General features: G+C 34.9%; 6 protein-coding genes across 7 annotated transcripts; all 6 read left to right on the forward strand.

The window, feature by feature from the left end:
• Positions 1-106: 106 nt before the first annotated feature.
• LOC149738685 (uncharacterized) lies at positions 107-7,466 on the forward strand. Its single transcript, XM_089873695.1, has 16 exons — positions 107-849; positions 1,882-1,963; positions 2,034-2,168; positions 2,833-2,895; positions 3,199-3,922; positions 4,020-4,234; positions 4,342-4,481; positions 4,610-4,808; positions 4,912-5,013; positions 5,085-5,290; positions 5,356-5,500; positions 5,608-5,753; positions 5,851-6,134; positions 6,221-6,381; positions 6,450-6,832; positions 7,422-7,466. The coding sequence occupies exons 1-16, from the start codon at positions 826-828 to the stop codon at positions 7,464-7,466; spliced, it is 3,054 nt and encodes a 1,017-aa protein (XP_089729821.1). The 5' UTR covers positions 107-825.
• Positions 6,812-8,971, forward strand: LOC149738686 (uncharacterized). Of its 2 annotated transcripts, XM_089874399.1 has the most exons (8): positions 6,814-7,579; positions 7,634-7,756; positions 7,863-7,985; positions 8,046-8,114; positions 8,226-8,305; positions 8,374-8,497; positions 8,694-8,808; positions 8,872-8,971. In XM_089874399.1, the coding sequence occupies exons 1-8, from the start codon at positions 7,466-7,468 to the stop codon at positions 8,940-8,942; spliced, it is 819 nt and encodes a 272-aa protein (XP_089730525.1). In that variant the 5' UTR covers positions 6,814-7,465; the 3' UTR covers positions 8,943-8,971. The 2 variants fall into 2 exon arrangements, with proteins under 2 accessions (XP_089730527.1, XP_089730525.1); XM_089874401.1 differs by lacking the exon at positions 8,694-8,808 and having other exon boundaries at positions 6,812-7,579; positions 8,872-8,933.
• Positions 8,972-8,995: 24 nt separating this feature from the next.
• On the forward strand, positions 8,996-9,979 carry LOC149738687 (uncharacterized; the record flags this gene model as incomplete). The annotated part of the gene is made up of 3 exons (XM_089873696.1): positions 8,996-9,158; positions 9,530-9,713; positions 9,838-9,979. Coding segments are annotated over 3 exons (489 nt in total), but the record flags the coding sequence as incomplete, so codon positions are not given.
• Positions 9,980-11,586: 1,607 nt separating this feature from the next.
• On the forward strand, positions 11,587-14,080 carry LOC149738688 (solute carrier family 75 member 1-like). The gene has a single exon (XM_089874377.1). It carries the CDS (start codon positions 11,653-11,655, stop codon positions 13,027-13,029), a length of 1,377 nt encoding a protein of 458 aa, XP_089730503.1. The 5' UTR covers positions 11,587-11,652; the 3' UTR covers positions 13,030-14,080.
• Positions 14,081-14,089: 9 nt separating this feature from the next.
• LOC149738689 (biogenesis of lysosome-related organelles complex 1 subunit 6-like) lies at positions 14,090-15,378 on the forward strand. Its single transcript, XM_089874423.1, has 2 exons — positions 14,090-14,514; positions 14,715-15,378. Exons 1-2 carry the CDS (start codon positions 14,090-14,092, stop codon positions 14,842-14,844), a joined length of 555 nt encoding a protein of 184 aa, XP_089730549.1. The 3' UTR covers positions 14,845-15,378.
• Positions 15,379-15,416: 38 nt separating this feature from the next.
• On the forward strand, positions 15,417-17,085 carry LOC149738690 (lupus La protein homolog). The gene has a single exon (XM_089874389.1). The coding sequence runs from the start codon at positions 15,417-15,419 to the stop codon at positions 16,545-16,547; it is 1,131 nt and encodes a 376-aa protein (XP_089730515.1). The 3' UTR covers positions 16,548-17,085.
• Positions 17,086-17,089: the final 4 nt, after the last annotated feature.

Consider the following 17,089-nt stretch of genomic DNA (forward strand, 5'->3'; position numbering starts at 1 on the left):
AAGTGGGGAGAAAAGCCCGCCAATGTTAGTTACACGACATTTGATTGACGTTTATCCTTGCGCCTTCGAACCTTTTTCCTTTATTCTGCTCGGTGTAAAACAAAATGGTGGACAGTTTAAATGTGGTGTCAGCTTGATACGCTTTGATTAATTAAGACTTTTTAAATGCAGCAGGTTCCTTCGGTGCTCGCGACCGAAAAGAAAGTTGAGAATAATAGTTTGCTTATCAGGCGCTTTCGCTTTATATAATTTATTATCTTTTATTATTTTGATTTCGTACCGCCGATGTTAGAAAACCAAGTGCAAACTATATTATTTGCTTTACAAAATACAACAATACTATAGCAAAGGCAAATCTAATAATGAAGTGATTTGGGTGTTTATTTTATTACTGGTAATTATCGACACAGCTTGATATCTAACGTAATCAGCCATAGCGACGCCAACAGTGCAGATGGTGGAAATGTACCTATGCAAAATGTAAAAACGAAAATAAAGTTAAAAAAATAATTTGCTTATCGAAGCGCCATTGTTTCACATAAATTCTTATCTTCGAAGTTATAAACAGTTTTGATTTCGTACCGCTAGTTTTGGAAAACTGGCACGTTTTATAATCGAGCATATGAGAATGTTTAAGGGAGTTAGCGAACAAACAAACTGTACGGTACATATAGTGAAGTGGGGCAATATGGGACACTTTTTCAGAAGGAATATTTTTTTTACAGACCCACCTAAAGTTTCAGAATTATTCCACAGTATTACAACGACTTTATACAACGCGCTTCAAAACCTATGGCTATTGTTAAATGTTAAAAAATGTTTTAAATGGAAACAGTACATTTTAAACAGGTAAAAACGCGAATTGGTATGATGCTGATTTAAATGCTTGCTGAATCACAGTTAAGCAGATGGAATTTTATAACTAGTACAGCTGGTTAAATTCGGTAGGTTAACTATAAGTTGCAGAATATAGTATTAATACAAAAAATATTTTAATTTGGTGTCCCACCTTCCCCAACATTGTAGCTTTGTAGGTTTTTATTGTCACACTTTAAAAACTTTACTTTATTTAATAATTAATACCTTATGGGTGATTCAAATTTAATGCATTGATAGAATAACAACATAATATATGGAACATCTATTCAAAATTTAGTCACTTGCATATAAGAATATACTGTAGGTAACATGTTAAAAACTATACCAATAAAAAAGAATGTATTAACTTAATTTTTAAAGTGTAAACTATTATTTCGTGTTATTTAAGTGTATTCCTAATAATAAATACACTTATTAATCAAATTTTACAATGATTTTAAACTGTCCAGTCTTAGCCTGTGTATTTTCGAATTCATAAAATTCCACCTGTTGTGAAATTCACTAAAACTCTAAAACTCCTTCTGTGTTTTATACATTTTTGAATTGTTGTCAATTATTAAAGGAATTATAGTAATAGTTTCTGGTATCACCTAAAAAACCACCATCTGTTTTGATTTTGGAAATATTGGGCCATATGTGCTTAAATGTCCCATCTTCCCCCGTCCTACTATATGCCGTTTTTCCAGCGATACCACGAATTAGTACTATCATACCTTTATTAATAAAAAAACCCACAAAACTACAATGTGGGGTGGTGGGACAAAATTGAAACATTTTTGTATTAATAATATTTTGCAACTTGTAGTTAATCTACAGTAATTAACCTGCTGAGCTAGTTTCTTTTCTATGTAAACTTTATAAGGTTAAAACAATATTTTTAGGTTTCCACCATTCCCAATTAAAGCCACACTGACTCCTGCTTATTTTACTAATGTTTATATCTCAATTGTTTTTACAAAACTAAAACTAAAAACTAAGGGTAAAACGTTTCGGTTTTAACAGATTTTCAAATACCAAAATATGAATACAAAAGTTGATAGTGGTAATGTTACACCCATTACTATTACCGACCAAGACAAAAAGAGTAAGTATTTCTCTTTATTTGTATTATCTTAATCATGTTCAATGTGTGCCATTAAATATTTTTCTTTTAGTTAAGTGTTATCCTTGTACAAAATCGTGTGCACCAAATGTTCAAAGAGTAAAGGGTAAAAGGTTCAGATCTCATTTTCACTGTCCAAAGTGTGGCAAGCTTGTAACAAGAAAATACAATTTTGAACTTCATGCCAGTAAGTACATAGATAACAAAATTATAGTAGCGTGGGGAAAGAGGGACATTCCATTTTCCTGTACCATTTGGTAGTAAACAAAGAACATTTAAAGAATTATAAAACCGTATCTTCAAAAATTTAATGAATCGTTGTAAATTGATTGAAACACGATCAGGATATTTTGATATTATGTGCTGAAGGTGTCCCATCTTACCCCACCATACTATATTATAGGCTAATCAGTATACATTTATTTGTAGCTGTATGTTTTAACTTAAATGTAAAGTTTGCAGCCTACATTTTCCCCTGCTGACTGCTGTCTTCGCCTAAATTTGTCTAACACACTATTCAGCATGTAAGTGGTCACATAGAACCTCGTTTGTCGTACTGTTGTTCTTGTATTTGTTGTTTTATTTAGGCGACTTTATTGCACATATCTTAATTCTTGATTCGAGCGTTTATTGTCTATTGATTAAAATCAAATAATAATAATATATGTTTATAAATTTTAGACTAAATTTTCAGATTTGAAACCACACCATTATCAATTAATCATCAATTACTTAACTATTTGAACAAAAGCACTCTATAGTGCAATTGTTTAGTTAAAGTTTTTGAGGATTTAATTAATTTTTGTTAAGATTACTTTTCTATTTGTTTAAGATATATTTGTTTTAACCAGAACGCTGCTATGGAAAGCTACACAGAAGCAGTGAACTGGGAAAATCTGGATCAAGTCTATTGGGTATTTTTTGCCACGTTTTTGCATTGTTTTATTAATTGTAACCATTTGTTTGGCTTTTTTGAACTTGAATTTTAATTGATTTAAGTGTACTATGCCTCCTAGTTCCACTATGTCCCTTGAGTCTAAGTCCACTTAATTTAGCAGCTGTAGTGAACTGAGCTCATGGTGGACTTACAGAATATGGTAGGCTACTTGTTTCTTTTCTTAATACCTAACATGGTACTTATCATACATGTAAAGATTTAAAAAAAACAATAGGATTTTGTTTTGGGGAATTTGTTTATTTAAGATTTGCTTTTTTAGATATTTTCGAAAAAGAAAAGTCCAAAAAGGAAAACCAAACTTATCAATGCTGTTTCACAAGTTGCAAGAAACAGTACCAACATGCATCATCTCTTCAGCGACATGAAGCAATAGTGCATAATTTGCACAATAAATTGGCCGGTTTCTGCATTAACCAGAAAGATGGCATTTTTTTCATAGCACGTTCCAATACTGGGTTAATGGCACCAATTCACGTACAAAAATGCATTGTGAAAAAATTGATACATTGTTGTAATCAGGAATGCATGGATATGATGAGGGTTGCCGCATTGTCCAATCCTGCAATTGAGTGTGAACATCTTCAATCTGCTAGTGATGGAAATTTGCCTATTGCTCCCAAGCTTTCACTAGATCTAGGTTCCCTTGAAGAACTTCTCAAAATAAATTTAATATCAGCAGATTCGAAAGCTCGATGCGAACATTTACAGGAAAGCAGCCTACTTCATTCCCAAACATTGATTGTACATGCGGATTTTGGACTGTTTGGATATAGTAATAGAAACCAATATTACTCCGTATACACCAAAGAAATCAAATATTATAGTAAACTCCAGCGAGTCAGAGTGACATTTGACTCTCAGGTTGGTAGTTGGTCTTGCCAATGTCCTGTTTCTGGTGAAATGAGATCGTGTGTTCATGAATACGTTGCAAAATGGTACATGTTCCAACACCAAAAGAAGTTGTTCTCTGACACCAAAGATAGGTATATACTAAATTTGGAATGTTTAAATAAATTGTAGCGTAGTGTAAATGTAACCTTAGGTGATAAACTCCTTTTCACTGTTATATTTTTTTGTTAGATTGTTGAACAAGTTGCAGCAAAATGATGTATTTATCATGGAATACATGTTAAAAGAAAAAAGAATTCCAGCTGTACTTAGCAAAGATTTGCTGGTTGAGGATTGTCCTGGACAACCACTGATTGCAGCAGAGAAATTATGTGCTTCATGCAAGGGCATATTAAAAGAACTGGCACCCAATAAAGCATCAGTGTATGGGATGGGCGTTAAATGGGGTAGGGTGCTCTACTAATAAGAACCAGTACTATACTGAAATATACACATCACAGTAAAAAAATGTTTTTATATTAATATAGAATTATTAGAAAAATGTTTTATTTAGGTGTGGAAACAATCCGCAAACACTGCATTAATTGTGGATTAACTTTCCGGTTTCAAGATTATAAAAGTGGGATCCACAACTTTAACAACCATGTTCTTTTAACCATTAAACTTTGTCATCACTTAATTCGAGGTTTAAAGGTAAAATTTTTAATTTTTAGTAATTGTTGGTTGGTATGTGATTATTGCAAGGAATGACTATTTGACTACTGTAATAAAGTATGAATTGATATTTTATTTATAGTTAAATTATTTTTCTATTTGCACAGAATCATGTAGCTGTGGAGAGAAATTTAAAAACAATTTTTGATGATGATATATCATTACCGATTTCATCAATTCGGAATGGGATTTACCATTTTATAGCTTTACAAGACATAAACTATGATTTTACATGCATTCGTTGTGGCACAAAACCAGATATAGTAGTTGGTGATGGAAATTGGGGAAATGCATGTCTTCGGCCAGGTTAGTTTATCATTTTTATGTATTTTTCAACAAATAATATTTAATATTATCTCCTTATTGTCAGTTCTTTATAACAGTATTAAATGACAATTTTGTAATGTAGTAAGCAGTTTAAAGAAACCGGTGCTGCCTGTCAGTGCAAATATAAATGTCGATGAGACTTGGCAGAGGTACCATTATGAGATGATTGGAAGAGGTTTTTTTGGTAGGTGATTTTATAATACCTTGTGTAGTTAAAGTTTTTTATTCTATGATTAATACGAATTAATTATCTAGGTTCAACAACAAACCCATGGAAAGTGGATGTAACATATGGATCAGTTGCACCGTGGATGGGAAAAAAAGTTAGAAAATCATGTCAACTTCCAAATACAGAATTTAAAAAGGGCTCAGCATTGCAAAAGGCCAAACCAAATAAAGCACAATCAAAAATAGAAGTTAGCCACGAAGAGATCTTAACTGCACTTCATTCACCAAAATCAGTAAGATTAATCAAAATAAAGCTATTCTTGTTAATATGTAATAACATAACTGTTTTATGTGGCAGTCATCTTCAAAAGATTTAAAAGAAATTTGCGAAAAATTTGGAATACCTTCAGGAAGCACTGAAGATATGGTAAACGAGCTACAGGAGCTAATATTGTTCAAAGAAATATTTCCTAAAGCTTACAAAAGCATTAAGAAGTGTGGTGGTAAGACAACATTTTAAAATTAAATGTGTGTAAATCTTGAGCGATAGAATAATTATCTATACTTATACACCCAAAAAGATTGAAATTTGAAGATTTGCTGTTTTAAGGTGGAATTGTACATTTCCGGTGCATTCATGGTGTCTGCATTTACAAAAAATGCCTGTTACGTCAAGAATCTGCCAGGGACTATATTGATGCCATTTTAGCATTTTCAAAGCAACCATGTGTTGTTATCTCAGATATTCCATCCCAGGTAAACTTGTTTATATATTTGATATGCTACAAAATCAAATTAAGGGATATTAAATATTGTTCACAGCTAAACGTGGTATTTTCCTTTTTTTTAAAAGGTGGCATTGCATGGTGAAAACAGAAGCCCAGGTTTGTTTTCACCTTACCGTGGAATGCTTTACCCCTGGAATAAAGAAAATTTAGAAAGAGAAAAAGCTGGGACTCTCGAAATGGTTAAAATCGATACAACGATTGAAACTGCACATTATAGTTTATGTGATGCATTTCACAACAAGAGTAAAAAAAAGGGACCAACTAAATCATTCAGAGATATTCGTAATACGAACCTGTCTGTGAACACCAGTGTTTGTGAACAAAGAAATGCGGACATGGCTCGTGACAGGTGAATTTAACTTTTTCTAAATGTTTTGTGAAATAAGAACCTCTCTCCTGTTTTGTAATTGCTTTGTTTTTATTTTCCAACTGAAGGTATTCATTTTGTGGAATGGATATGGTTAATTTTCTGTTCATCAGTCGTTTTTGTATTCATTTGGAAAATGAATCAATCAACCAAAAATTCAGATCAATTTTAAAAAGAAAATTTGATACCTTGGAGTATACGGATGACGGTATTGTGGTTCCAACAAAGTGTGAGTATTACATTTATTTTACTTACCGAGTATACTCCATGAACTACTGCCATCTGTTTTTATTACAGCCAGAGGATTACAAACGAAGCCTAATATAGTGCCCTCACCTGATCCAGTGGTGTCATCCCCTGTTCCGGTGGTGTCATCCCCTGTTCCGGTGGTGTCATCCCCTGTTTCGGTGGTGCCATCCCCTGTTCCGGTGGTGTCATCCCCTGTTCCGGTGGTGTCATCCCCTGTTCCGGTGGTGTCATCCCCTGTTCCGGTGGTGTCATCCCCTGTTTCGGTGGTGCCATCCCCTGTTCCGGTGGTGTCATCCCCTGTTCCGGTGGTGTCATCCCCTGTTCCGGTGGTGCCATCCCCTGTTCCGGTGGTGTCATCCCCTGTTCCGGTGGTGTCATCCCCTGTTTCGGTGGTGCCATCCCCTGTTCCGGTGGTGTCATCCCCTGTTCCGGTGGTGTCATCCCCTGTTCCGGTGGTGCCATCCCCTGTTCCGGTGGTGCCATCCCCTGTTCCTGTGGTGTCATCCCCTGTTCTGGTGGTGTCATCCCCTGTTCCAGTGGTGTCATCCCCTGTTCCTGTGGTGTCATCCCCTGTTCCGGTGGTGTCATCCCCTGTTCCTGTGGTGTCATCCCCTGTTCCTGTGGTGTCATCCCCTGTTCCTGTGGTGTCATCCCCTGTTCCTGTGGTGTCATCATCTGTTACGGTGGTGTCATCCCCTGTTCCGGTGGTGCCATCCCCTGTTCCTGTGGTGTCATCCCCTGTTCCGGTGGTGTCATCCCCTGTTCCTGTGGTGTCATCCCCTGTTCCGGTGGTGTCATCCCCTGTTCCTGTGGTGTCATCCCCTGTTCCTGTGGTGTCATTCCCTGTTCCGGTGGTGTCATCCCCTGTTCCTGTGGTGTCATCCCCTGTTCCTGTGGTGTCATCCCCTGTTCCTGTGGTGTCATTCCCTGTTCCGGTGGTGTCATCCCCTGTTCCTGTGGTGTCACCCCCTGTTCCTGTGGTGTCATTCCCTGTTCCGGTGGTGTCATCCCCTGTTCCAGTGGTGTCATCGCCTGATCCAGTGGTGTCATCATCTGTTCCTGTGATGTCATCCCCAGTAGTGCCATTACCCATTCTGGTATCGCATTCACCACCATATCATTTCGAATCCAGAAACCCACCAATATTTTTTTCACCACCTCTGGCTGAGATTTCTGAAGTATTTAACACACTGATTCTTTTTTGAGGAAATTATTAACATTTTTATTTTTAGGTAAAAAAGTTGTGGAGTTGCCCTCAAAATAATATGATTGTATCATCACTACAAAGTGGAGCCTTGTTGCTTCGGCATAGCTCATTTTGCACACTTGGCGCAAAGGAATGGGTGGATGGTTCAGTAAGTTGGGATTGTGTGTATCAATTTTAAAATCTTATTTATTTTTTTTATGATGCAGTTTTTTATAACTGATTTTACAGACAAGAATTTCTGCAATTCTTTGCAGGTAATAGACTTCTTTATTCATTTACTGGCAAGGGACACGGATGTATATGTCTTGGATACATTTTTAGTGGGTTGTATTCTCGAGGAGAACAACAGTGTGCTAAAAAGAAACATGTTAAAAAATGTAAGTTTTAAATAATTTGTGTTTTTTGAGCCATTTTCTTAACATGGGTATGTGTTACAGGTAAACTTTGCACGGTATAAAGCTTTGATTGGAGGATATAACCTCAATAGAAATCATTGGAATTTGCTGGTAATATGTTTCGAAACTTTGTTAAATATGTAACAATTTTTTTTTATAAAAACAATGATGTTTCAGTTATTATTATATCAGTTTGTAAATGTGATTTTATATTCCTTGCAGTACATTCATTTGCCAACAAAAACAATGTTTTTAGTGGAACCCTTTCAAAACTGCATCACTGATGTAATCGCAAAATTCAGGTTAATAAATAGATATGGTTACTGCTGATTAACCTTAGCATTTATAAAATTTCTTTTGCCTTAAACAGAAATTACCTCAAAATTCGCAACAACAAATTTGACGATCAGCTTTTAAGCACAAAATGGACACAGGGCAAATTAACCCATCCAAAACAAACAGACTCTTCTAGCTGTGGGATATTTGTGTTGAAGGTAAATAAATTAAACCATATTTTTGTTTATTAAATTGTGCTTAGTACAACTTTTGGCAGAATATAATATGAATTTTTAATTTGTTTGTTTTTTTACAGACATCTTACAGAGTACTTTTTTGTTTGTTTTACCAATGTTGACTATGTTGGCTATTAAAATTTATTATTTACTGCTTTCCTTTGTTTTGATTGTACAGATTGCCGAAGCTTTGTTAAGCAATAAGAAGAAAATAAGAAAGAGGATACATTTCGACAACAAAAAAATAATAAATTTAAGATACAGTATTGCTGTAAAAATTTTACAAAACTCAGGTAAAAGAGTTAATATTGTTATAAATCTAATAAAAATTTATTTTGGGGTGTATGTTTGATTAGATGACCTGAAAACCCTGTGCAGTGTGTGCGGTAGCTCACAGGAAGTAACTCAATCACCTTGGGTGAGTTAACATATTTTTCTTCAGATTTCATTATATTTAAATGTTAATAAATTATATTTTAGATTGGTTGTGACATATGTTTCCGGTGGTATCACCGGAAGTGCATTAATGTTCCGAAAAAATCTTTCAAACATGTCAAAATAGAAGAATGGAAATGTCCTGTTTGCATTTGTCATACTGAATATGAAATAAAAAGTCAACAGCTGAATCATTTATCAAATAAAGGTAATCGTTGAGCACATAAAAATCAAATGAAAGCATATATGCAAGTTATACACTGATGCTATTCATAAACATCTTACAACGAATGTATATATACAGCTGTTTCAACCAGAACTAAAAAAATTGGCTATTTAGAAATTTATCCAGGTGTAACAACCATGCTTTTGTTCTTCCAATTAAATGTAAATATGTTTTTAACCTTTTTGTTCTTCCAATTAAATGTAAATATGTTTAATAAGCGTGTTTTAACAACTGTTGTTTTGCCCTTATATCTTGTCTTTTTGTTTTAAATATTTTTTAATCTTCACTGCTGCAATCGAAGGGACAAATATAGTTATTATTAATATAAGATTTTTATAAATATTTTCTTTCAGAGTTTGAAGACAAATTTCAAACTGCAATAAAATTAAGTTCAGAAAAGGGAAAAATCATAGACGCTCTTGAGAAAACAAGCCAAACTGGCATTAAATGTGGAACGGAAAAAGACTTTAATACCTGGTTTGCAAAACTTCAAGTCGATTCAGCCAACCATAGTCCTGAAACAAGTGCACTATTGAGGTATAAAAACTTTTTCCCAATTGGCAAATTTGTAAATCGTTCTGTAGTATTAGTATGAAATAGACCAATTTACCACAGTAGATATTCTGGTTTGTTTAGCTCACATTCTACATTTTTTTTGCAGTTTAAATGATGAGAAACAATCCATTATTTCCAGAACGTTGTCACAATTCATCTGTGACTTTCCGCAATATTTTATTGAATATGATTTTAATGATATATTTCATGCACTGCCTGCTATTTACAATGAACTTAAAAAAATGTAAACAATATTGTGTTGTTTTATTTTATTGCAGCGTAGTTACATATCCAGAACGTGTAAGTTAAGTTGATCATAGCAACATAATATGCTTAGGAGCGAATAGAATATAAAGTGAGATCTAAAAATTTAAATATATCCTTCAGAACTTATAGCCTATTTAAACTGTAATAAACAAATCAGTTGCCAATCAACTTTTTGTAAACAATGTTCCTATAATTAAAAGAACAGCTTTTTGACATTTTTGACAAATGACATTAAAAATCATTCCCTCCAAACTTTTTAGAAAGTAGAAAGGCAGGGATATTTAGACATGCATTCTTTGGTGCTAGTAAAAAATCTCCCCCACCTTATTTGCTAACCACTAACCCCTAAGTTAGGGGGTTAGGTGTTGATGGATAGGGAGTTAGTGGTTATAGGGGTTAGTAGTTAGTGGTTATAGCGGTTAGTGGTTAGCAAATAAGGTTGGGGGAAGATTCTTCACTTGCACCCATTCTTTTAAAACAAAATAATGCCAATGTTTACAGATTATTGCAGTGCAGAAAACTTTAAGGTAGACTTGTCTACTCTGCCCCTCCATGGTGCCCATAATTGAAACTAACTCACATTATACTGCATTCTTGAAGGCTAACTCACATTATACTACATTCTATAAAAAAAAGACTAAATCACAATATACTACATTCTATCAAAGCCTTGTCAGAGGGTCCTGGTACAACATGTAAAGTGTTTAACCCAAATTCTTAAATGTATGCTAACTTTAAAACACACCACAAACCATTGGGGGTTTGAAGTGTTTATCTTGTTTTGGTATGATTTCGGTTTGTACACTGATCCAACGAACTAAAAAACAACAAAAAAATAAAAATATATAACTATTCCCGTCTTTAACTACACTGATATAAAAAATACCTCATTGTTCTTTTTGGTATAGCCTATCTCTGAGAACTATTTGGTCCCAAGTTTGCAATTTGGTTCCTCGCCAGTTTGGTAGTCGGGCCCCCGTGCCATTTTGGTGGATGGCCAGCCTTACGAGGTTGGTAGATGGCCATGTCCATGTTGGTAGTTGGCCATGTCCATGTTGGTAGCTGGCCATGTCCATGTTGGTAGATGGCCATGTCCATGTTGGTAGCTGGCCATGTCCATGTTGGTAGCTGGCCATGTCCATGTTGGTAGTTGGCCATGTCCATGTTGGTAGCTGGCCATGTCCATGTTGGTAGAGGGTGGCCAGGGGACATGGCCACTTTAGCTTCCGACCCCTGTTGCCACGCACCGTGGTTGTTTCTTCGCCATTACCATACGTATACGCCATACGGTTTTACATTTAGGGAAAGAAAGTTTCTCACATTTTTTAGTGAGTAGCCATGCTTTGATACCAATAGGCTGTAAAGGTTTTGATAGAAAAGTAATTCATTTTTCTATTTTTTTTTATCATCAAACAGGGAACAGGCGTTTACAATAGACGTATTATATTGGCATAAGCCTTAGCTTAAGCCGTAGGCCCTTTATGGCCCTTAAAATAATTGTATGTTGACGTTGTTGAGCGCACAATGGTTCAAGTTAACTATATTATATTATACCCTTTACGAACGTTTAAACCTTTACTTATGTTTAAACTTATAACCCTTACACAGGTTGACAGGTACTTTTAATAAACTAATAAATTTTCATAAGAAAAAAATGGAACCTCATGAAGATGCCAAAGATGAAAAAAAGGCCAACAAAGTTTTAAAAACATTATTTGTATCTCTTGTAATCGATTTATTAGGTTTTACTGTAATTCTTCCACTTTTTCCTTCACTTTTGGAGTTCTACAAAACAAATGATAAAGGCTCACTATATTCTACAATGGAGGCAACCGTTTCTGCTTTCAGAAAAACAATTGGTGTACCAGAAACTGAGGATGTGAATTCTGTATTATTTGGGGGCCTTATTGGCTCTTTATTTTCATTTCTTCAGTTTTTAAACTCGCCAGTATTTGGAGCAATTTCAGACGTATATGGTCGAAAACCTATGATCATTATTTCCCTCACAGGGTCCGTAATATCTTACTTGATTTGGATGATGTCTGACAGCTTTCTGCTCTTCCTTGTTGCACGCATCATTGCAGGGATCAGTGAGGCGAATGTGAGCATCAGCACTGCCGCCATTGCCGATCTACCATCAGCAAAATTGAGATCAAGAGGAATGGCGGCCGTTGGAATTGCATTTTCTATTGGTTTTGTTGTTGGTCCTTTGATAGGAGTTATTTTTAGCAAATACTTCTCAAACCATGGCATGTTTTTTGTTGGACCTGCTGCTTTTGGTGTGGTCATTACAGTTTTTGATATTTTCTATGTGTTAAAATGCTTGCCAGAGACGCTACACCCTTCGAAACGTGCAAAGTCTATTATTTCAAGTTTTCCAGAGTTTTTGCATTTACTTAACCCCTTTGCACTTTTTAAATTTTCCGCCGTGAAATCCGTCACAAACACGAAAAAATCTTCTACCTTGAAAAGTTTAGGCATGGTTTACTTTTTGTACTTGTTTTTATTTTCTGGCCTTGAGTTTACCTTAACATTTCTTGCACACAAGCGCTTTGGATTTACAAGAATGGACCAAGGAAAGATGTTCGCCCTACTTGGCTTTACAATGGCTGTAGTTCAGGGTGGTTATGTAAGACGGAAGATGCTGGGAAGAGAAAGAAAACTCGCAGCAAGCGGAATTGTATTTCTAATTGCCGGTTTTATCATTGTTGGGTTTTCGTGGTCTCCTACAGTACTCTATGCTGGTCTTCTGCTTTTTGCCATTGCTGCTGCCACAGTGATCCCATGTCTATCATCTTTAACTGCTTCTCATGGTCTTGTATCGGAAAAAGGCAGAGTGATGGGTATTTTGCGGTCACTGGGCGCTCTTGCCAGAGCTATCGGCCCCATGCTCGCATCAGCGTCCTATTGGCTACTTGGTGCTAAGATAACTTACATAGGTGGAGGAGTGCTCTTACTAGTCCCTCTGAAACTTTTACTTTCCATAAAACCAGAACTTGAAAGCAGTGACAGTGAAGCCAAGACAAAGTAGTTCAATTAACTTTCTATGTAATGAAATTTGAATTTTGTGTTTAAATATTCACACTATAATATATATCACGTGTAGCACATAGAGTTAAAACATTTTTAAAATGTTTTTTTTTTCTTTAAACAATGAAGCGTACCACCAACATACTATATGCTTATTGCAGTCGTTTATATGCCCATTTCTACCCCTATTTTTAGTACAAAAGCATTTTTGCTGGATTCTCAGTAATTGTTAGTACTTTTACAGTTAAATACTCGTATATAACTATATTTATGCAAATACACTTCCACCATACCTAGTCATAGACGTAGTGTAGTAAACAATATATATACAGGTAGTTTTTTTTTTGTATTTTGTTGGAATGATGTAATCAGATAGTTTTTTTGTATCCCAGATTTTATTTGTGATCATTTTTTGTATCCAGATATTATTTGTGCCATTGTAAGCGTGTTTTGGGGAAAACTGAACATTTGTGTAGAAACTTTTTTAAGAATTTTTATTATAATGATGTTTTTTAAAGACAATCAGACTGAATTGTGCATGTGATTTTTAAAGTTTAGCAGTTATATATAACATATATTTTTTACAAGCAAACGTGCAGTAATCAGCCCTGGACAAAAACTCTGTATCTTACAGTCACTATTTATTAAATATTTACACTTAGATAAAAACATTTTCAAAGTGGTAACTGGTTTTAAAGATTTGTATGAATTTAAACGGTACAAAACAGCTGAATTATATTTGTTGTCGTTTATGTTTAGTTAATGAAGACATGAAGTATTAAGTCGTACTTGTACCTAAAACTATTAACATAATAAATGCTAAGTAGAGCTGTAGAAATTTGATGCACTGAATTTTATGAATTCTAAACATTTGCCTTCACTAGTTATTACTTCTTGTGCTTTTATTCCAAAGCAATAATACCTTTTGTGTTGCAAGACCAATATTTTCAATGTATTTTAATTACTGTACTACGTAGGATTTTTGTTTATCTATGCATATATCATGAAACACACGCCATAGATTGTGAACTAACCTTGTGTTTGGATGTGTAGGAAGTAGTATGGATTATAGTGATACTTTGCATGGTACAGAAAATGTATTACCTTCAACACAACAAGGCGATGGACCACCCCAAACTGTAGATAATCAAGAAAATGAAAATAAGGGAGGAGAAGACACTAATTTACCTTTAAAACAGATTCCCAATTTTTATGAAGTTAACCCAGTTTCCAGTGAATCTGAAGTTTTGTCACATCATTTTTTCAAAGAATTTGAACCGATGTTGAAAGAGACAAAAGCAAAACTAACCGACATTGAGCAAAACCAGAAGGTTCTAATCGAAAGTTTGGAAAGAGAGGGTGAAAAACTGAAGGAAAATGGAGACTTTGTTGAGATTGAATCTGCAATGTCTACAGTCCATTCTTACAGGGTGAAACTTAATAGGATTAAAAGAAATATGTCTTACCTTAAAGAAGCGACTATGAGGTAAGTTACAATCCTATTTTTAAGCTGACACTGTAAAAATCTAACGTGGTAGGCCCAAATCTGATGCATCTTTAAAATCACAAGCTACTGGATTTAGGGGAACTAATTTTGGCCGTTTATTTTTTATCTGTGTCATAATATAAGCTGATAACATGGGTTGTTTATATATTATTTAGTAATGTTCATGTTTTCTATTTAAGATTGCAAAAAGAAGCATTTCATTTGGAGCAACTCAAACGGAAAGAAATAAAAAAAGAAGAAGAAAGAAGCAAGAAAATGTTGGAAGCTGAAAGCAACTTGACTGCTAAGTTGTCAAAACAGTCAAAATAGTCATTTATAGTTTTGTATAAACGAAAACCTGAAATATTTATTATACATTAAAGTGCAAGTTATAATTTTTTTTTCAATACATACATTGATTAATAACAGACTGGTAAATTTTAATGTTTTTTTTTTGTATTCGTATGATGTGTAATATTTCATTCATTAATTTTTATGTGTTGTTGCAGTAAACATTTGTATGTGTATTGTTCTTATTACCTTCCAAATTATTTATTGACAGCATGTGTTCTATATATTTTACTACAGTACGATGGGGGAAGATGGGACACCATTTCGTTCTATTTTCTCGTCACATTTGGTATTAAACAAAAAGCTTTGAAAGATTTATAAAACTGTATCCAAGCGCCCGGCAAATTGTTAATATTTGTTTAAAACACGATCAGGATATTTGGTTATTATGTGCTAAGGGTGTCCCATCTTTCCCCACAGTACTATATATAGACAATTTACAGCATGTGGGAACTGTATTTGATATTGCTATGCATATTTTAATTCTTCATGATCTTTATTTTTCAGGAACAATTTTTTCATAAAACTGTTATTTAATAATTGTCCCCAATATGTCTACTGAAACTGAAACAGTACCTGAAAATGGCGCAGACCAGCTAGGAAAACGATTGATACGGCAGATCGAGTTTTATTTCGGGGATTTTAATCTGCACAGAGACAAGTTCATGCAAGAAGAAATGAAGAAAAATGACGGCTGGTTTACTATGGACACAATGCTGAAGTTTAAAAGGTTATCAAGTATGTGCTCTGAGCCTGGCACCATCTTGGCAGCTCTAAAGCAATCTAAGTCTGGTTTAATGGAGATTGATATAGAGAACCAGAGCATCAGAAGAAAACCAAGCCGAGCTGTGCCAGAAAACGACGCCAAATACAAGCGGGATTTAAAGATGAGAACAGTTTATGCAAAGGGGTTTCCTCCAACTGAATCTATTGAAGATATCACAGAGTTTATGGAGGAATACGGGCCTGTTGATGGGGTACAACTGCGCAGACAAAACAAGTTTCAGGGTGCTGCTTTCAAAGGCTCAATTTTCACGACTTTTGCCAAACTGGAAGATGCTGTGAAGTTTGTTGATGCCCCGATGGTTTATTATAAGGATAAGCTGCTGGAAAAGATGACCCAGGAGGCCTTTTTCAAGGAAAAGGAAGAAGAAAAGGAAATGAAGAACGGAAGATCACATAAGAAAGATAATAAAAAGAATGAGGAAGAAAAGGAAGAACAGCCGGATGAGGAAGCAAACTTCAGCTGGATCCATGTCACGTTTCTTACTGATGACACCATCACTCATAATGATATGAAAGAAAAATTACAAGCACTTGAAGCTCCCACTTTCAAGTTTTTTAGCCGATATGAGAAAAATGGACCTGAAGGCTACATGGTGTTCACAGAATCTGACCATGCATCTGAATTAATGAGGATATTGAATGAGACAAAGGAAGGGCCTATAATGTCTATAAAAACCTCAGAAAATGTCACTTTCTCCGAGATGCCTGAGGAGCAAATGAGCATAGCTAAGGACTGCTATGAGGAATTTCGTAACAGGTTAAGATCTGGAAACAGAAAGAAAAAAGGTGGTGGTCGATTCCAGGACAGAAAGAAGAGACCGTTTCGGCAAAGTCGCAAATTCAATGATAATGGAGACGAACCATCAGCCAAACAAAGCAAGGGTAATGATGAATAAAGATACATTGTGGGAACTTTTGCAACTGAGCACAACTTTTCAACCCTCATGCTTGTGAATGGTTTAGAATGGAATTTGAAGACAAAAATTCTCAATTGATTTTTGTGGTAGAAACTAAATGTTCCAAATATCCTTGGTTTTGACAATGTCTCCTATTTTGTTCTGTAGGTGTCGCATTGTACAGCATCAGTTTAAAAACACCTGAACTTTTCTTTAATCGTTTCTTAAGTTTTCGAATTACTGTACAATCAACTGGTTAGTAAGTAGTAATGATACATCTGGTAAAAGTGGTGCATATTATAAATAATAGTGATGCATCCTACCAGCACTGCCAACTATGTAACTCATTTTGCTTAAGTACTGGTACTTAATACCTTACACACAATGCAGTGAGTCATTTAATCAATCACTGCCACACCAGCAACAACGTAATTATCCTTAAGTGGTCAACAGATGCTTCAATCTTGTGCGCTGTACTTTCTTATGGGGATTAAGGGAAAAAGTTCATTTTTTGAATACCATGTGCCATTTTGCTTAGGTTT

This window comes from Ciona robusta, chromosome 3 (genome assembly GCF_009617815.1).
Source record: "Ciona robusta chromosome 3, ASM961781v2".
Lineage (NCBI taxonomy): Eukaryota > Metazoa > Chordata > Ascidiacea > Phlebobranchia > Cionidae > Ciona > Ciona robusta.